Source organism: Podarcis filfolensis (assembly GCF_964270895.1).
Source record: "Podarcis filfolensis genome assembly, chromosome: 6".
Taxonomy (NCBI): Eukaryota; Metazoa; Chordata; class Lepidosauria; order Squamata; family Lacertidae; genus Podarcis; species Podarcis filfolensis.
The window spans coordinates 2,814,263-2,835,488 of NC_139609.1; the positions used below are offsets into that span (position 1 = coordinate 2,814,263).

Sequence of the window (21,226 nt, forward strand, 5' to 3'; positions counted from 1 at the left end):
CTGCCCCTCTCTCTGCCAAGAGCCCAGGCACACACATAGGTTCTGTGTCCATTTGAAGAATACAATACATGGCGGAGACTGTCGTGGCTTTAAGAAATATGGTTTATTTACCTATTTACACCTTCAGTCTTCATGGAGGGATCCCAGAACTTATAGCATAGTCCTTTCAAGAGGGGCTTTTCCCCCCAGGGACAGGATTTCAGCCCTTCTTCCTCCTCCTTTTTCCCAGCCACCCTTGCTCCCAGAGCAATTACCCTGGCAACCGTCCAAATCCCCAGTCTCTGTTCAAACCTCAAGGCAAGGGAGAAGGAGTTCTCTTGTATTGTTAATGTCCCTCAATTGCTTCCTGTTGTTCTTTGATGACCTTAGCTCAGCCACAGGAATTCCTCTGCAGCTTGGATTCTTCCAAATAAATACATAAATGAATATTATTTATAACCTGCCCACCTGGCTGGGTTGCCCCAGCCACTCTGGGTGGCTTCCAACACACATAAAAATAATAATAAAACATCAAACATTAATAGTAACAATCAGATCCTATATAAAAAGTCACAATAACTTTAAAATAAACAACATATCAAATAAAGCAATATTCAATAGTCCATTAGAATCCACTAGTAAACAGTAAAATTAAACATCAGCAAACAATAATTAAACAGTTTACACTTATCAATTACAATAAAGAATTACTAATCTATAATCAATAACAGCAAATCACAATGCATAAAATACCACAAAACGCACAAAACCATGTAAAATGGTCAAACTGAGAAACAAGGACACACAACTTGTAAAATTATTATTAAAAACTACCCCTGAATTCCTCTCTTCCCAGATGCTTCTTCTGTTCTCAAAGTCATGGTCTGGGAAAGGCTCCAGGGGCTAGAAGGTGGGGCACGGAAAAGCCATTGCCTGCAGAAAGTCTCTCTCCCCTCAGTCTCTCTCCCTTCATTTCCCAAATACTGTACAGTAATCAAAATTGCCAATCAGGAGGTCGGCGGTTCGAATCCCCGCGACGGGGTGAGCTCCCGTTGCTCGGTCCCTGCTCCTGCCAACCTAGCAGTTCGAAAGCACGTCAAATTGCAAGTAGATAAATAGGTACCGCTCCGGCAGGAAGGTAAACGGCGTTTCCATGTGCTGCTCTGGTTCGCCAGAAGCGGCTTAGTCATGCTGGCCACATGACCCGGAAGCTGTACGCCGGCTTCCTTGGCCAACCCCAGAGTCGGTCACGACTGGACCTAACAGTCAGGGGTCCCTTTACCTTTACCTTTAAATCTAGAACAGCATTTTCTTTTTCCGTGTCCTGAAACTACTGCCAATCAGTTTCCTGGGCAACCCAAAGGTCTCTAGTGCAGGGGACTGGGAACCTGCAAATTTCCAGTTGTAGCAGGAGTACAACTCCCATCATCCCTACCCATTGGTCATGCTGGCCAGGGATGATGAGAGCTTGAGTCTAACAACAACAGGAGGGCCACAGGCTCCCCATTTCTGGTCCAGTATTTTTAAACCACTGTTGGAAGATGTGTAGGCTGTACTGAATGTGTTGGAATGTGTTTGGCTCCATAAGTGATTCAAAAATGCTGCACCTTCCTCATCCCGTGTAGTTCAGTTTGCTACGAAGTAGTTTGCTGGCAGGTAATGGACAGAGCTTTGGGCTGAGGCCAGCGGTCAGACAGTAAACATTGTGGAACAAGCAGCCCTTTGAGAAGCTCTCTTGGCAGCTAAGCATGAAAAATAATGCTCAGGTAGCTCAAGGCCTGCTTGAAGCTTCTTGGCTAGTCTCTTGCAAATCAAAAGCAGCCACACATTGTAGGCACTGGTAGTTTTCCATTTCCAAACTGGGAAGAAGGTGTTGGGGAAGTGAGCTTGCAGAAGGGCTTTACTGAGCTGTCCTTCCAGTGCTCACTCAGCTCAGTCTCTGTATCTTTCCAATTAAAATGTATTTAATGTTTAACTATTCAGTTGCTGTAGGGTCTACAAGTCAGGACGTTCTCTAGTCCACATCTTGCCTCTGCCACCCACCTACAATTTGGGGTGATACTGGTGTATATTACAGAACTATTGAAAATAATGTATGAGAAGTTACTTGAATATTGCAGAGTGCTGTGTAAATGCCAAATATTATAATTCTAGATTTCAAACATATTGGTAGGGGTGCTTCCAGCAGGCAGTTCAGGAATGAAAAATTGACTAAAAGTGTGTATGGGAATGCATTTCAAATGATGTTTAGAGTACTCTATATTCTTTCAACTCAAGTCTACCACTGGAAAACCCAGTGAAAACTAGTGGAAAGAATTTGACAGCACTTTAGAAACTAAAAAATGGTATAAATGACAAATGTGATTTTAAAAAATTCAAGAATTTAATTAAACAAGAGATTCAAATCAGGTTTGAGACTGAAGTTATGACATGGTATCAGTATTTGCAGAGGTGTCTTTTTCAAAAGTGAGTAATTAACTCCAAATTAAGTGAGCCCTTACAGGATCTGAGACTCTCACAGTTAAACAGTGCACACATTTTAAACATATTCCTTCTCATCGCTACAAAACTTTAGGATTTAATTCATGGGCTAGAGATATGCAGAAATGGACTCAAGATGCAGGTTCCACTTTAACTTCTACATATCTGATTTGATATGATTTATTATATTTCCATGCCATTTACAAACAATAAATAACAGTGACATGGCAGAACATTATAGGTAAAGGTAAAGGGACCCCTGACCATTAGGTCCAGTCGTGGCCGACTCTGGGGTTGCGGCGCTCATCTTGCTTTACTGGCCGAGAGAGCCGGTGTACAGCTTCCGGGTCATGTGGCCAGCAGGACTAAGCCGCTTCTGGCGAACCAGAGCAGCCCACGGAAACGCTGTTTACCTTCCCGCCGGAGCGGGACCTATTTATCTACTTGCACTTTGACATGCTTTCGAACTGCTAGGTTGGCACTGAGCAACGGGAGCTCACCCCGTCGCGGGGATTTGAACCGCCAACCTTCTGATCGGCAAGTCCTAGGCTCTGTGGTTTAACCCACAGCGCCACCCGCGTCCCTGGCAGAACATTATAGAATATAACAAATACAGCATAAATCATATAGAAAATTAACAAATCATCAGTGAAACAATTACAATCTATAAAACACTGTTAACAAAGCTACAGTTAAACAACACGCTAAACATCACAATTAAAGCAAAAGTCATATTATATGATTAACTAATCAATACAGCATTTATTATTTATAAAACAAAATAGGAACCAAAAGATAAACTATGCACTCTTAGGTTCATACACACATTCTCCCCACCCCAATAACTCATAATCTTTCACTCTGTTCAGCTCGTTACACATCTACATAGTGCCCATAGCAGCAACTCCCTTCCGAAGGTTCCTCGGTCTGGAAGTGGGGAAGCACAGGGGAAACCACCCACCCCCTGATGGCAAACAGTCTTTCACCGCTCACAGATCTCCCTCTGGAAGGCTCCTAGGGCTTTAAAGAGCTTCGAGGAAGACAGAGCTATATATGGCTTTTATCTGGTCGTTATTGCTGCTTAGAATCATAGAATTGTAGATCTGAAGGGACCCTGAGGGTCATCTAGTCCAACCCCCTGCAATGCAGGAATCTCAACTCAAGCATCCTAATATTAAGGAACGCGCATTCAAAAGCTCTGACAGGTAGCATGATGCACCAGCTAAACTTCACATTATATAAATTAGTACTCGTAATTATAATGAAAAATAGATTAGAAAGATTAGAAAAACAGTATTCTATCTTAGGCTGGAGTCATTGTGGTAATAATAATAATAATAATAATAATAATAATAATAATAATAATATTTATTTATACCCCGCCCTCCCCAGCCAAGGCCGGGCTCAGAGCGGCTTACAAGCAATAATAAAAACAAATTGAATGTTTACAACTTAAAAACAACATTAAAATACAACATTAAAATATGGAAACATTAAAACATTAAAATGTAGCCTCATCGCAGGAGGAGAAGGAAAGGAAAAAAGAAAGAAAGGGAGGGAGGGAATCAAATTGGCTCCAAGCCAAAGGCCAGGCAGAACAACTCTGTCTTACAGGCCCTGCGGAAAGAAATCAGATCCCGCAAGGCCCTGGTCTCATGAGGCAGAGCGTTCCACCAGGCCGGAGCCAGTGCTGAAAAGGCCCTGGCTCTGGTTGAGGCTAATCTGACTTCCTTAGGGCCTGGGACCACTAGGGTGTTGCTATTTATGGACCTTGAGGCTCTCCGTGGGGCATACCAGGAGAGGCGGTCCCGTAGGTACGAGGGTCCTAGGCCGTGAAGGGCTTTAAAGGTCAAAAGCAGCACCTTAAATCTGACCCTGTACTCCACCGGGAGCCAGTGCAGCTTGAAAAGCACTGGGTGAATATGCTCCCGTGGCAGAGACCCCGTGAGGAGCCTCGCTGCAGCATTCTGCACCCTCTGGAGTTTCTGGGACAGCTTCAAGGGCAGCCCCGCGTAGAGCGAATTACAGTAGTCAAGCCTGGAGATGACCGTCGCTGCTGACAAATCTAAAAGGATCAGCAGTCCTGACCCGCCTCGATCCAGTTGTCTACGGAGATCATCTGTTAGGGCAACCAGAGCCGTCTCGGTCCCAAAACCAGGACGGAAACCGGACTGAAATGGATCTAAAGCCGATGTTTCCTCCAGAAACCTACCAAGCTGTTCAGCAACCGCTCTCTCAATTACCTTACCCAGATATGGAAGATTTGAAACTGGGCGGTAATTGGATAGGTCTAAGGGATCTAATGAAGTTTTCTTCAAGAGTGGACACACCACTGCTTCCTTCAGTTCCCCTGGGAATGTCCCCATGTCAAGGGACAAATTGATAATTTCAACCAGGGGGGTCCACGCAACATCTGGACACTCCCTAATCAGCCAAGATGGGCACGGATCAAGGAGGCAGGTGGTGGGCCTACCAACTTGGAGGAATCTATCCACATCAGCAGGGAGTATCTGATTGAAATGGTCCAGCACTGGACCTGAAGTCAGTCGAGTAATGTGGGCTCATGGGGGTGGGGAATAGATAGATAGTGTGTGGAAATTAGTAAAATAACTGGCTTGATCCTTAGATCCAGAGCACAGGCTAAACACCCTCTCCAGCAAGTGAGAGTTCCCAGCAGAGTTTAAGAACACAATCATGTAGCACAGTGAAGCATGAAGAGTATAGGTTGTTAGACTCTTTAAATATTCTGTTTAGTTCACTTACAGAGCTTCTCCTCTCTACTCCTCTCTGTCCCTCTCGTAAAGAACAAACCACACTGTTAGTAAGTTTAAATGCTTTACTTACAAACTCCAAAGGTCAGACTCATGCATTATTCCATGCAGCAGCATGTCCAAAATATGCACATGTTTTTCTGCTTCATCCTTTTTATTTTCCATTCTATTTCTTGGTTTATTATCATGGAATATTTTGTTTGTAATCTTTATTGTTTGTTTTACCAAATCTTTTCCAGGTTTTTTAACCAACTCTTTTAAAATCAATTCTTCCAATACTTCTGGGTTTTTTTGTTTTCTCTAAAACTTTTCTGGTGAACATTTTGTTGGATTAAAAAAACCTGCCATTACTGCTTTACTGACATCCCAAACCGACATCCCAAACTGCTCTCTCTCTCTCTCTCTCTCTCTGCAGCTGTCTGCCGCTACCCATTGGGCATGTCAGGTGGGCACATCCCTGATGAGGACATTACTGCTTCTAGTCAATGGTCTGAATCCACAGCAGCTAAGTATGGAAGGTAAGAGAGAGATGAGCCTGGGTCTCTCACAAACCCAAGACATTTGAGCCTGAGATCCTCATTCACATACCCCAGTCGTTCCCATGCCTCACTGGCTGTGCTTTTGCATCCTCCCCTACTCCAAAAGGGATTGGCTCCTCCTAGGCTAAGCTGTCTTAGGGCACCCAAAAAGGTGAAACTGACTCTGCATCCATCCTCAGAAGAGCCCATGGTCTACTACTGGCACCCTTATTGTACCAGGGCTCAGCCCCAGAACCTGATTACAGTGCCAGCGTTCAGGCATTGAATATTACCAGCAGTAACAGAGCAGAATGAACAGGTTCCTGCTGGATTGTTCATGGTGTCCTTTGCTTATCACTGATGTAACCAGCTGTGGCTCATGAGATGGTTTGCTGGATGCTGCCAACATCCACTGCTGAGCACCACTGAATGGGGCATGTGAGGTGGTGGAGAATGCATGGGGGCTTTTAATTCAACGCTATGTGGGTGCACAGCTATTGAATGACCAGCAGCGCCCAGTGCCAGCAGAGGCCATGATGTTAACAACCCCGGCTGGCCAGGCCGGCCCAAGACATTTTGGCACCTGAGGCAAGCCACAAAATGGCACCTGCCCCACCAGGGATAAAGTGGGGAGTGAAGCTTTACATCAGGGAAAAGGAAGAGGTGAAGATCTACATGTGATATGTTCCTTGGAGGCCAGATGTGCTGCCTTTGTGGATCCTACCACCTGAGGCATTCACCTCAACTTGCCTCATTTGGTTACTATGGTCTATCACCACTGATACATCACCACCATGAATACACATAAGCCCCTTTTAAGCCATCTGAGCCTCTCCACATCTTGCAGCAGCTAACTCCATATGATCATTGAATGTGATGTGAAGAGTTCCTTGTTTTGCCTCCCCCTAGTTCTTTCATGTGGGAGGGAGAAAACCATTATCACTATCCAAATTCTGTCCATCTGTCATAGCCAGCTTCCAGCCTATCCCTTTGTCCCAGTCAGGGCTGCCATGCTCTTGTCCTCCATCCCTGAGGACAGCCCAACCCAGCTTCTCCAGTCCTGGCTCTGCCCTGTTGCCACCCGCGTGGCACATCTATAGTGGCAAGTAGGGAAGGCGCAGGTGCTGAGGTGGTGAAAGCAGGAAGCTGAATGGGAATGGAGAAACTGGACTAGTGGCTGAGAGGGCCAGAGCCAGATAAGGGAGTCACAGGAAGGAGACGAATGAAAGAATGAGGCAGAACCACCATGGGAAGTGAAAGGCCAAGATGGGCATTGACCACAAATGAGTGGGTGACACCAGTCACTTCCACTTTCTGCTTTTCTCTAGGCTAGGCTCTGAAGAAGGGGATGGTGCATGGTGCCCCGAGATCCCTGTGGAACCAGATGACCTCAAGGAGTTCCTGGAGATTGATTTACATGCCCTGCACTTCATCACCCTGGTTGGGACCCAGGGCCGTCATGCAGGAGGTCACGGCAATGAATTTGCACCAATGTACAAAATTAATTACAGCCGGGATGGCACCCGCTGGATATCTTGGCGGAACAGGCATGGAAAGCAGGTAAAGCAGTAGGGAGGGGGTAAAATATAATAATAATAATAATAATAATAATAATTGTCAGAGACTGCCTCTAGGTCCCGGCTCACAAAGGACCAACGCTAGCCGGTAGAACGGAATAAAGTCTTTATTGAAGTATAGTTTCCATTTCCACATCTTAGCGTGCGTCTCTACGTCTATTCCCTAGATCGGCGAAGTCCCATCTGAATCTCCGCCTCCTGTACACCAGTTCAAGACCCTAGCCTTGCTCCACCTTTTGCGTCTCTCCTTTCGCCTCTGGGTCCTACCACCCCCCGGGGTTCCTTCCTTCCTGGATGCCTCGGATGCGGACCCTTCGGATTCCTCCCCCTCCCTTCGGCGGGCTTTAGGACCTGGCTCCCTTTCCGGGCTGCTCATTGCGCCTCCCTCTGGTACATTTGAACTTGGCGCGCGCGCGCTGTCTCCGACCCTCCTCTCTACCGTTTCCTCGCTTTCTGACGCAGGCGTGGCTGCTGCCGGAGAGCTGCCTGTCGCTGGTGCCTGGAACTCCTCCCCCCTGCTGCTCTCTGGTGGAGTAGCTGGTCCGGATTTCCAGCTGCTGCTCTCTGAATCCCCTCTGGTCCCTTCTTCCTGGGGTGCCCCTCTTGGTAACCCCCCAGCTCTGCCCACGGGAGCCCCTTTCTGTGAATCCTCCGATTCGCTGGACAGACTTAGAGATCTCGGACGGCTATCATCGCTAACCTCTCCTTCCGATTCCTCGCCATCCGTTCCCTCTGCTCCTGAACCCCTGACATCCATCCCCCCCTCGAAGCCCCCCCTTCCCCCCTCCCCTCCTTCCGGTGTGGGTTCTGGGTGCTCCGTCGTGGCAGGGGTGAGTGCCGGATACAGTTCTTCCCTCGTGTCGTACATTACATCGGGCAGGTCTGGCTCGTCCTCCGTGCGCTCGTCGACGTCGATCTCCTCTGCTTCCATCTCCCTGCCTTCGTGTTCAAATCCCACGTCCTCCCCCAACACGTCCATGTCCATCTCTCCCCCGTTCCCCTCTGAGGGTGATGCCTGCCAGGGACCCCCCAGCCACTTCCTGCGCCACTGCTCCTCTGGTTGATTATCCCACCAATAGGAGCGGTCTGAGGCAGAACCCGAGGGTGAACCTTCCGGAGAGCGTATGTGTGGTGCCGTCTCCTCGTCCGAGTCGAACCCCTGGAACGTGCTGCCTGAAAGTGTGGGTGTGAAGAGCCAGTCATCGAAATACTCGGCTGGCATGGGCCTGTGTGGGAAAATGGCATGGAACTCTTCCTTGAGAAGAGGCTCGTCCAAGGCATAGCCCGGCACCCAACTGTTGGCGCTGGCCGGGGTATCCTCTCTGGCAAGAAGGTATTCTACTCCCTCTTCCCCCCATCTCGAGTCTAAAATCTCTGTGGCTTCGTTGATGCGCTCCCCTCTTGGCGACCCCCTTTCCCTGGGTCCTTCTCTGGGCGGATCTGGTGCTGTGCCTGGCTCGTGAAATCTATGCGGTGCTTTGTAGGGCGTGAGCACCGATCTATGGAAGACCGGATGCATTCTGGAACCCTCCGGAAGCGCTAACCGGAAGGCCACTGGATTGACCTGTGCCTGGACTTGGTAAGGCCCTAGCTGCTTATGCCCTAGCTTCTTCTTGGCCAACGATCTGGTCGGCACTGCTTGCGCTGCTAACCAAACCCAGTCTCCCACCTGTATGTCTTCCCCTACTCTCCTGTGTCTGTCAGCCTGCAGTTTGTATGCGTGCTTTGCCAGTTCCAACTGCCTCCTAAGCTGTTCGTGGACTTCCTGCAACTCTGACGCTAATTCTTCCGCTGCCTGCGGCTCCCCCTCCCCCACTCTCTCTAAACCTGGGAAGGTTCTGGGATGCCTCCCGTTGTTGGCGAAGAACGGCGTCACCCCCGTCGACACGTGCTTCGTATTGTTGTAAGCGAACTCTGCGAGGGGCAGGTAGTCCACCCACGTGTTAGGCTGCTGATTGGCGTAGCATCTCAGGTACTGCTGCATGATGGCGTTGACCCTCTCCGCTTGTCCGTTGGTCTGCGGGTGTCTCGCCGACGCTAGATTGATCTTGACGTTCAGGATGCCCATCAACTTTTGCCAGAAGTTCGAGATGAACTGCCGCCCCCGGTCGGATAGAATAGATCGTGGCAGACCGTGGACCTTAAACACGTGGTCTATGAACAGTTTGGCGGTCTGTTCTGCCGTGGCCACCTTCGCACACGGAATGAAGTGTGCCATCTTGGTAAACATGTCCACCACCACAAGCACTGCCGTCTTTCCCCTCGAACTGGGCAGATCCGTGACAAAGTCCAGGGCCACCCGTTCCCACGGCTCAGACGGCGTCTGCAACGGTTCCAGCAATCCCGCCGGCGGTTTGTGCACTGACTTGGCCCTTTGGCAGGTGTCGCATCTCGAGACGTAATCCGCTACTTCCCCCCGCATCTTGGGCCACCAAAAGTCTCTGGTCACTAGTTCTACAGTCTTTTCTCTGCCAAAGTGCCCGGCAGTGGGGGCGTCGTGTAGCTGCTGCAGCACCCTTGCGCGGAGGTCATTCCCCGGCACGTAGAGTGCTCCCTTGCGGATGAGCAAACCGTCTCTGATCTGGAACTCGTCGTCCTTCACCGTGCCCTTGTGCACCTCCTCCATCTTGGCTAGCGCGAAGGGGTCCTCCTGCAACGCTCGACGTACGGCGTCCAGATCCACGGTCGCCGAGGCGCAAGCCCACGCTTCCGGTGCGAAAATGTGCTTGGCTGCCGACGGTGCCTCCTCCTCGAGGTATTGCGGCTTTCTGGACAAGGCATCCGCCATGATGTTGTTGTCACCCGGGATGTACTCTATCTTGAAGTCGAAGTCCGCGAAGAACTCTGCCCATCTAATGTGCCTCTGATTCAGGAACCTCGCCGTGCGCCAGTACTCTAGATTCTTGTGGTCCGTGCGGACCTGCACTGTGTGTCTGGCTCCGATAAGGAAGTGCCGCCACGCTTTGAACGCTGCATGGATGGCTAGCAACTCCCTGTCCCAGATGGTGTAATTCTGCTCCGACTTGCTGAGCTTCCTTGAGTAGAAGGCGCACGGCCTCCAGTCCCCCTGCTGGTCTTGTTGCAACAGTACAGCTCCCACGGCTCTGTCTGAGGCGTCCGTCTCCACCCTCATCGGTCTGCTGGGATTCACATGCAGCAGCTGCCCCTCGGAAGCGAAGAGACGCTTGAGTTTCTGAAAGGACTGCTCCGCTTCCTCCGTCCAGATAAACTTCTTCTTCTTGGAGCTGAGCGTGTCAGTGATGGCCGCCGTTTGCATAGCGAACCCCTTGATGAACTTGCGATAAAAGTTGGCAAAGCCGACAAACCGCTGGACTTCCTTCCTATTGCGCGGGCTTTTCCAGTCCAATACTGAGCGAACCTTGGCGCTGTCCATGGCGAGCCCCTTGTCCGACAGTTTATAGCCCAGGAAATCCACCTCCGTCACGTCGAACTGGCACTTCTCCAGCTTGGCGTACAGCCTGTGCTCCTTTAGTCTCCGCAGAACTTCCCTGACATCCCTCTCGTGCGCTTCTCGCGACTCAGAAAATATCAGGATGTCGTCCAGGAAGCATACGCATTTCTTGTAAAGGAGTCCCGCCAACACGTGATGCATAAAGGCTTGAAAACAGTGAGAGCCATTTTGTAATCCGAAGGGCATAACTCTGTATTCGTAGGTGCCCAGTGGTGTGAACATGGCCGTCTTCCACTCGTCGCCCTCCCGCACACGAATCAGGTTGTACGCGCCTCGCAGATCCAACTTGGTGAAAACGCGTCCTTTCCTTACCGTCGCGAGCAGGTCGTCTATTTTGGGCATGGGGAAGGACGAGGGCTTGGTTTTCGAGTTCAAAATTCGAAAGTCAACTACAAGCCTCTTCTGGGGCGTGTCTCGCTTCTTCACAAAGAATACTGGACTGCCCCCTACAGCTTTCGACTCCCGAATGAACCCGCGCTTCAAATTGTGGTCTATGAACTCCCTAAGTTCCTGCAGTTCGTCCTCAGACATGGAATACAGTTTCCCTGTTGGCAGCGTTGCCCCCGGCAGGAGATCAATCTTGCAGTCATAGGGTCTGTGGGGGGGCAGTTTGTCCGCCTCCTTCTCGCAGAAGACCTCCAAAAACTCCTTGTACTTGTTGGGCACCGCTTGCACCATGCCTAGGTGTAGCTGCGGTGCATCCTCTCGCCCCTCTCCTTCCTGGCAGGTCTGGATGCAGTGCGCTGCGCAGTAGGAAGAGCAGAAGGTCAATTGCCGCTGGTACCACGCTAATGCCGGGCTGTGCCTATCCAGCCAACTCATGCCCAACACTATGGGCGTGTCCGACAATTGGGTGACGTTGAAGCTGATGACTTCTCGGTGATTCCCAATTTGCATCACCATAGGTGGTGTCTGCTGCACCACCTGCCCCCCTAGCAGTTCCCTGCCATCCACTGTGACCACGTTCAGGGGCAGTGTGGCTGGCAGTAGCGCTATGTTGTGTTGTTGAAGGAATTCCAGTGCGATAAAGTCCGCATTACTGCCAGAGTCAATCGTAATCGGCACTTCTAAAGTGAGACCACTGGGCAGCTGGAGCGATGCGGTGAGCTGCACCACTGGTTTGGGCGGGAGGGGATCCGTGGGCTTCAAAATCTCTGGGGACTTCTTCACTGACTCGCCTGGCTGGCCCCCAGTGCTTCCGTTTCCCTGCCGTGGTTCACTTTGCTGAGTTGCTCCCATTACTGTCATTGAAGCTGCAGTGTGCTTGTGGAGCCTCTGGGGACACTCTTTCGCCATGTGCTTCGAACTGTCACAGATGTAACACTTCCTGTTCCCTCTAGGCTGCTTTGTTTTGACTGCTCCCGGTGTTAAGGCTCTGGTGGCTGAATGAGCTCTAGCACCGCCGATCTCCATTGGCTCCTCCCCCCCTGCTTGCGGAGGCGTTGATTGCGCACGCGCGACATCCCTGGGCAAGAGGGAGGGCACTCTGGCTGGTGTGCGTCCCCAACGCCCTTCTCCTCTGTCCCAAGGGCGGTCCTCCAGCCTCACCCCCACTGCAAGCGATCTGTCCACCACTTCCTGGGTGCTTTTGGGTCTCTCCCCCCGCGCTATCTCATCCTTGATTTGGGGGTTCAATCCTTCCCAATAAAGATCTCTAACGGGGGGGGAATCCTTGTCCCACCCCAAGGCATTGACCAATGCAAAAAAGCGGGAGTGATACTGCCTCACGCTGGCTCTCCCTTGTCTCAGCTCAAATATGTCCTTACGGGCAATGTCAATGTCTATTTTCGATAGAAAGCAAGAATCCATCGCTTCAATGAATGCAGCTGAACTCTGGAGCGCTGGGTCCATATCTCTCCACAGATTGCGCAGACATGCTTTCGCCTCTCCATGCAAATGAGACAAGATAAACCCCACTTTTTCTTGCTCATCTCTAAACTCTTTCTCCAGCAGTTTCAGCGCAAACTGCACGTCTGCTCGGAAATTGGGGTACTGCTGCAAATTCCCATCAAAGTGAGATACAATGCTGCCTCCAGTCCTTCCCAACCCGATTCCCTCGGATCTGGAACCCGTTTGTGCCTGCTTAGTAAGCACTTCCAACCTGGCTTGGAGATCTCGGCATGCAGCAGCCGCTTCATCCTCTCTTTTCCTGGAGGCGATTATCTCTGCGCTGAGCTGCGTTACCGCTTCTCGCAGGGAAGCAATTTGCTCTTCAGTAGACATGTCGCTTGACTTTTGTGAGCTCCAAAGGCACCAGTCCTCTTTCCTCCCTGCTTCGCTCCCCACACGCCGCTTGAGTCAAAGAGAACTGATGAAAACTTCTGGGAGATGGGACTTACTGTCAGAGACTGCCTCTAGGTCCCGGCTCACAAAGGACCAACGCTAGCCGGTAGAACGGAATAAAGTCTTTATTGAAGTATAGTTTCCATTTCCACATCTTAGCGTGCGTCTCTACGTCTATTCCCTAGATCGGCGAAGTCCCATCTGAATCTCCGCCTCCTGTACACCAGTTCAAGACCCTAGCCTTGCTCCACCTTTTGCGTCTCTCCTTTCGCCTCTGGGTCCTACCACCCCCCGGGGTTCCTTCCTTCCTGGATGCCTCGGATGCGGACCCTTCGGATTCCTCCCCCTCCCTTCGGCGGGCTTTAGGACCTGGCTCCCTTTCCGGGCTGCTCATTGCGCCTCCCTCTGGTACATTTGAACTTGGCGCGCGCGCGCTGTCTCCGACCCTCCTCTCTACCGTTTCCTCGCTTTCTGACGCAGGCGTGGCTGCTGCCGGAGAGCTGCCTGTCGCTGGTGCCTGGAACTCCTCCCCCCTGCTGCTCTCTGGTGGAGTAGCTGGTCCGGATTTCCAGCTGCTGCTCTCTGAATCCCCTCTGGTCCCTTCTTCCTGGGGTGCCCCTCTTGGTAACCCCCCAGCTCTGCCCACGGGAGCCCCTTTCTGTGAATCCTCCGATTCGCTGGACAGACTTAGAGATCTCGGACGGCTATCATCGCTAACCTCTCCTTCCGATTCCTCGCCATCCGTTCCCTCTGCTCCTGAACCCCTGACAATAATAATAATAATAATAATAATAATAGTTGTTGTTGTTGACTATAGAGAGTCTGTGGCAAATAAAAACCAACAGCACAGCCAGGGCTTAGCCACACTTATCTTTTGCCCCACTCTTCCAGGTCTGTGTTTCAAAGCTCTGTTTGGAGCAAACGGCAATTCAGGCTTTCCACATATTGCTGTTTGCTCTGACTGAGCTTTAAAGAGCGGGTTTTTGCAGGGAAAAAAAGTGCTTGGACACGGACTTTTGAAGTGTGGCCCATGCTTGGAAAGAGCAGAGGAAAGGTAAGTGTGGAGATGCCCTCAGTAATGCTGTAGTAAGTTCTGAAGCCCAGGAGCTCATGAAGACGACCCCATAAAGATTCCAAAAATGCAGGCAACTTTGTTGAATTATACACATACAGACAGATGTGTGTATACATGCCTCAAAGTGCACCACACACAAAAAAGGTAAATGTGAAGGACCCCTGGACAGTTCAGTCAAAGGCAAATATGGGGTTGCGGCGCTCATCTTGATTTCAGGTCGAGGGAGCTGGTGTTTGCCCACAGACAGCTTTCTGGGTCATGGGGCCAGCAGGACTCAACTGCTACTGGTGCAATGGAACACTGTGACAGAAACCAGAGTGCACGGAAACGCTGTTTACCTTCCCGCCACATTTTGGTCCTCAGAACTAAGTCAAGGACCAAAGAATTCCCTGAACTTGACAAGATTTCAGCTGAATTTTTATGTTACCATGAATCCATGTTTTGGGTGAAGATGCAGAACATACATAAATTGCCAATGTTCTCTAGGAGAGGCCATGCTACTAAAGAGCAAATATGCAACCAGTTTAAACACCTGATTAAACTTATAGCAGAATTGAGTTGACCTAAATAGAGAAATCTTATATACTCAGTTGCTAGAGGGCACCATCAGAATAATAGCTACGCAAATTTCAAGGAGAACCGTGGTACAATTACTGTGGCTGCAACACTTCCCTGTCTACCTGCTGCCCAGCAGCCTTGTTCTTGGTCATTTTATGTCCTTTCCCCCCTCAGGTGCTTGATGGAAACACCAATCCATACGATATTGTCCTGAAGGACTTGGAGCCACCCATCATTGGTCGATTCATCCGCTTTATTCCTGTGACTGACCATTCCACGAATGTCTGTCTCAGGGTGGAGCTGTATGGTTGTGTCTGGCTAGGTAAGTGCAGCAATTCATTGGAACTATGACCTATCAGGGTGACTTACACTGCAGGCAAATATAATTTTTGTAGAGCAGTGAGGCTATTCTGGAAGCTTCATCACTGTGTTCCATCCAAATGTACCATTTTTGTCCAAAGTTGAGCTCTTGTGGGAAACGGGGGCAGTGGTTCTGCGAGGTTGAAGCAGAAGCTAACTGTGCATAGTGTTGATTGGCTAGCCTCTGTTATGTCACCAAGGATTCTTCTCCCCCCCCCCCCATTTTTGAAAATAAAACTGCTAATGAACAGGTAAATCAATGTGGTGCTTTAAAGGAAAAATAACATATTTGGCTAACCCACCATACAATGGCAGTGATCTAGACAAATGTGTCCATAATTAGTGTCTGCACCCAACTGTTCTGGGATTTTTCCTTTGCAACAGATGTATCCCATCCACAACATGGACAAATGGCTTGCCAGATTCTTAAAAAGAAAAGAAAAAGTTTTCAAATTATTATGGAACCACAGAGGCAAGTGAACAATAACAAAAAAATCAATAATATATTGAACTCAATGCAGGGCATACAAAATCTAAAAACATTAAATAATAACACCCAGTTTAAAATCATAACAACCATAGTTCACTCGATGGCATGGGGAGAGGTACCTGTACATCTGAAACAAAACTGTATGAAATAAAATCCTACCAAACTGAATAGAAATGAGCAGGATCTTCCTGTCCATTAGAGACCCATGACTTAGGTTTTATTTTTTATGCAATAACTAAATTCCAGAGATTATTTTTACCATAAGGATATAGACATATATTTAAATGATTCTCACTGCTGTGCTATAGAGATGCTGGCAGCTGCCAGAACCCAAAAGTCCTTTTGGCAAAACATCTTCATGGTATCTGTCTACACATTTAGTAGGAATAACTGTGGATAAATTTGAATATGTGTTTTAATAATCTTTAATATTGCCTAATAAATTTCATCCCAGAATAAAGCAACCTGTGAGTATTCCTACCAGACATGGAGGGGAAAGTCCCTTTAGTTCCACAACCAGTTTCTTAGATTAAAAAATAGTTTTGAAACTGAGCTGCTGAGATGCAAACTTGCAGAAAAACTCTCATTCACGGCTGTACTTGGCTGGATTATGGCTGTTCTTGGTCACAGATTGTGGCCATTTTTGTTCGCATTACTCTGAAATGAGAGCAGCAAAGAGGAAACTAGAGAGGGAAAGTGGGGGCAAGCGTGGAACTGGTCAGGGAAAAATGTCTCAACTGGCAGCATATTCCTTTGCACAGTGATACGTCTAATTTACTTATGTGTATCACTTTCAAATGTATAATGTTTCCTGGAACTTTAAAAATTCATAGAAATCCAGTGGTTTAGAAAAGTGTCCAGTGAAGTGCAGAAATAACTCACAGGAAGAGGACAATTTAAGTGACAGAAAGCAAAATCTGCTGTTCCCAAACTGATTGAAGATTTAATGCTTGAAGGAAAAAAGCATTCAGTTTAATTTAAAGGGCTAGAATGGGTAACTTTATGTATTTATTTTTTGTTCTTAATTTCATTTACTACTTTTTAATTGTATCATAATACTTGATTAGAACTACTTATTAATAATGTTATAGTTATAAAATAGGAAAGCAAAGATAGAATTGTCTTTAAAATGATAAATACAGTACAGCATTTCTAAAGCTCATTTGAGCCTTTGAAGTGCTTGGTATCCATTATTCTGCAATCTGAAAGCAACCCTGTTTCCCCCCCTGTATATTCCCTGTACATGTTGGGGGGGTAGAATTACAGAGAGAGAATACACAATCATCCCTTAATAGTACACAGAAACATGCCCCCCAATCTCTGAGCAGTGAAAGATTCCAGGGGTTCCAGGTGTTTACTCAGAGTTCATGTTTCCTTTTGGAAATGAGGAACAGTGGAGACTATGGGGTCTTCAGGATATATGGTTTATTTACACACATAAACAACCTGAGCCTAAGATGGAGGGGCTCACAGCTTTAAAACACCAAAAGGATCTTGTTTCTTGCATAGTTGCAGCCTTGGATTCAAACAGAAATCAAACATTGCTCTGACTCTCCCTGACATTTGCTCCAATTTAGCGGTAAAACACGGGGTTTCCCAGTTAAAGTGCTGGGGCAAAACAACAAACAAACAAAAACAAACGACTCTGTTCAGACATTGAGCTTTAAAGCCTGGACCTGTGCCTAGAAAGCACAGCATAAAAGGAAGTCTGGATGAGGCCTTAGTTGCTAGCTCCCAGTTCCTTATTTGCACAAAGGTTTGGAACAGAGATTTATTGTGAATTTTGAAGGGGACACTCCTTCAATCATGCAGTTATACTATATGGACTAGATATTTATAACTTATTTTGAGGTTCAGGGGTATATTAACTGTAGTTCCTGATCAGGCTTACTGATTGAGATCTGTTTCAAACTTTTGTGCAAATAAGGAGCTAGGAACTTTATCAGGGGTAAAGAAATATGTGACAAGTTTTGTGCCGTGAGGTCCTATTTTCAACCCCTTTCCCAGACTAGTTTACACTGTTAGAAACTCTGCCCTTCTTGCAGCTTAAAGGCACCACAGAGGAGCAATTAATTAGGATCACAGGAAGTACTTTCTTTAAATTAATTAATCTCTGCAGTATTATCTTGTTTTAGCTTCAAAGAGGTCGGAGTCCTTAGAACATAAGAGTACCTGAACTGCAGAAAGGCGTGGTTCAGAAGAGGGCTGGAGTTTATTGCGCATTTATTCTGATTTGTTTGCAGGAAAGTGTTGTCCCACACTTTCAAGGGCATTTCCCCATCATTTTCCTTCCCACAAAAACTCGTTTTTTAAAAATCTCTACACCACTTAGAGATTTTTTAAATATCACATGGTAAGTAAGTGGGTTTTTAAAAAAGCAATTTTGTTGCTCAAGCGTGCCAAATCCACTAACTGCACAACCTAAATTTGCAGGTGTGTGAATGATTCCGCTTGGAAGCAGCCTAGACCTCAGCCAGTCTTTCTTCCCATTTAGCTTAGTCTGTTCCCAGCCTCCAGGCTCTGTGTTTGTGGACTTCTTTCCAGACCGATGTTCTTACTAGCAGCAGCAGCAGCAGCCGTGCAAGAGTAACCCCTGTTCCATCTCTTTACAGATGGGCTGGTTTCATACAGTGCTCCTGCAGGGCAGCAGTTGGCTCTACCTGGTGGCACCGTGATTTACCTGAACGATTCAATCTATGACGGGTACAGGTGGGTTCCTGAGTATCATGCAACTGGGAAAGGTGCATGATGGGTGGAAGGGAGAGAGGAAAGCCTGCAGCCAAGTTAATATTTCAGAGTAAAGGGAACAGCCAATCTCATTGAGTTAAGAAACATAACAATAGTTTCACACTTAAAGATAAATTGTGAAGAGTAACCCGTGCCTTTTTTCTAGAAAAATAGGTGCTGGTACTCACCATAAAGTTGTTACAATAAGTGTCACATTTTTTAACAAACAAAAAAAGAGGTTCCGGTACTGTGTTCCCTTGAGTACCCCATGAAAAAAAAGGACAGTGTAATTCTTTTTTTTAATATAATTTTTGGTTCTCCATCCAGGTTCTTCCTTGTGGTGTACTTTATAGTTTAAAGTGCATGTGTGCATCCAGTGCAACAACCTGCCCCCAAGTTTTGTATCCAACCTAAACCAGTGGCACAAACTAAGTCAAAAGTGATTATTTTTCAAGAATCTGCTCTATTTTCCTGCTATATGGGGAATTTGAACATAAGAACATGAGAACAACTCTGCTGCATCAGACCAGTGGCCCATTTAGTCCAGCATCCCTTTCTCACAGTGCTCAGCCATTCAAATAGCCCTCAGAAGGTTGTCAGATCTCTTTCTGTACCTTTATACTTTCTCATGGTCACATGACAACCCAGTCAGATGGGCAGGGTATGTATGTATGTAGGTATAAACAAACAAACAACATTATAATTATCCTCATCCTCCAAGTTCAACCAGAGACAGAATTAATGCTCATTTTTCATGTGATAAATTTCTTGTGCGATGTCTACCCATCACATTTTTGTGGAGCAAATGACCTTTCTGCAAAATTAATTGTTTCATTAGCTTTTACTATGGTATTTGAACAGATAAACAGCAAAGCCTTCATGGCACGCAGGCCACTTTTCTCATGTGACTTGCCTGAATGAGTTTGGGATTCCCATGTGGACAAATACACAAGTGACTGCATTAAAGTCCACAAGCATTTTCTAGAACTGAAGGAACTGTTTCAGTAACTTCGTTTTCTTTTTCCTGTATGGGGGACTATTCCACAAAGCAAGTTATCACATGGACATGATCCAGCAAAGACACCATAGCTCAGGGGTAGCCAACATGGTGCCCCCCAGATGGCCAGCATGACCAGGGATGATGGAAGTTGTAGTAGTCCATGACAGCTGGAGAGCACCAGGTTGGCTACCCCTACTGTAACTAGATTTCTAGAGAACTACAAGATTCCTTCCTTGCGTAACCTGGGACTTTTGGAACTTCCTGGAAGCCCCCTGTGCCTCACAAAAACTCTCATGATGATTTGGGGATCATCAGGGCATGTACAAAAATGCTTTAGGGTGCAGGGGGCTCTTTACATTGCATCACATGAGAGGAATTTACTGTATCAAAAACTAATGTGAGAATTTGCCTATCCCCGGGGCTAAATTGGACTTTCAGCTGAGTTTCCAGCTGCCAGTTCCACAATTTATCCATCCATTAAATGGTACAGGAGGCCACCATCTGTCTCCTTTGCCCTCCTGTTTGAGCCAGGACAATCTTGCTGATATTTAGAAGAAAAAGTTTGGGATTAACTGTGTTCTACCCCCCTCCCCCTCTTTTAACCTGCCACTCACTAGCATGACGGAAGGACTAGGCCAGCTGACAGACGGTGTTTCAGGCCTGGATGATTTTAGCCAAACCCACGAATACCATGTATGGCCTGGTTATGACTATGTTGGCTGGCGCAATGAGAGCACCAACGGCTATGTGGAAATTGTCTTCGAATTTGACCGGATCAGAAACTTCACCACCATGAAGGTTAGTTGCTAAATTCAATGCGGGCTCCCATGTTTTCTTTAGGCTGGCAGCAGAGTGCAATTTATAGAAGGTGTGTAGGGATCCTTTTCCTGCCGCCCAACCCCACGTTTCAAACCTCAGGTCTGAAGGCTCCAGCTGGTGCAAAAAGGTTCAGCTTGACTGTTGACTGGGGCAGACCAGTGCTAACGGACAACTTGGATGCTCAAAAGCTTGCACTGGCTTCCTATGTGCTGCAGGACCAAGTTCAAGATTCTCATATTAATTTACAAGCCCCTTATCTGCTTGGGTCCAGATGCCTAATCCCTTATATCCCACCCCAATCACTGAGGTCTTGTGGGACCCAGTTTTATGGGATTCATTTCCAGTTGAGGGCAGAGGCGTTGAGCTTCCAACACCTTCCAAAACCTTATTTATTCCAGTTGAAGTCTGATTTTATAGCTTTAACCTATTTTTATCTTTTCTGTATTCTGAGACTATGGTAGTTAAGTGATATATAAATGGTTTAAATAAATAAATAAATAAATAAACTTTTGGCCTACACACTTGAGTTACTATTATGATAAACAATTACACATGGGCCTTTGTTCTAAATATGTGTGCCAAAGTCCAAATCCCTTACCTTTAAAAAGGGGTCTGTGTATTCATTTGACCTGTGTTGATGACAGCCATTTTGAAATCTGGCACATCTGGTTGGCAGGGAAGAGTGCAGACCCTGCGGTACAAAGGGATCCAAAACTCAGACGCCGTCTTCTGGGGCTGCAATCCTGTGCAGGTCATGTTACCCGTACAAGTTCTCAGCCCCCCCAGCACTTCTTGGGGTCATGGTGCCTCAAAACATGTGTTTTGGGGCGCTACACAATATTTCTGCCCTGAAAAAAAGCACTTTTTCAGGGTGAGAGTGTACTGAAATCATGTGAGCTCACAGTGGCCATTTGGGCTGCTATCCTCTCACGAGAAAAATCAGGATGTCATTTTTTTCTGGGACAGTTGATGTGTATAAAAGTGGCACTGGCAAAGGATAAACAGGTGTTATATTTTGTGCCTTGTGCAGGAAATTCAAATGTTATCTTTCCTTTCCACTAACTGATATGGGACACAATCCACTGATACCTTATTCTACTGAAATTGATGAGAGCT

General features: G+C 47.4%; 1 protein-coding gene across 3 annotated transcripts in view; it reads left to right on the forward strand.

The window, feature by feature from the left end:
- Nucleotides 1–21,226, forward strand: part of DDR2 (discoidin domain receptor tyrosine kinase 2) — a 74,072-nt gene that overhangs the window by 19,501 nt on the left and 33,345 nt on the right. For all 3 annotated transcript variants that reach the window (XR_014549823.1, XR_014549824.1, XM_083621381.1), the window contains exons 3-7: nucleotides 5,647–5,749; nucleotides 7,078–7,309; nucleotides 14,889–15,036; nucleotides 18,177–18,273; nucleotides 19,909–20,089. Coding sequence is in view for 1 of the 3 variants with exons in the window: in XM_083621381.1 (XP_083477507.1) it covers nucleotides 5,647–5,749; nucleotides 7,078–7,309; nucleotides 14,889–15,036; nucleotides 18,177–18,273; nucleotides 19,909–20,089 (761 nt within the window). In the remaining 2 variants the exon portion in view is untranslated. The remainder of the gene's footprint in view (nucleotides 1–5,646; nucleotides 5,750–7,077; nucleotides 7,310–14,888; nucleotides 15,037–18,176; nucleotides 18,274–19,908; nucleotides 20,090–21,226) is intronic.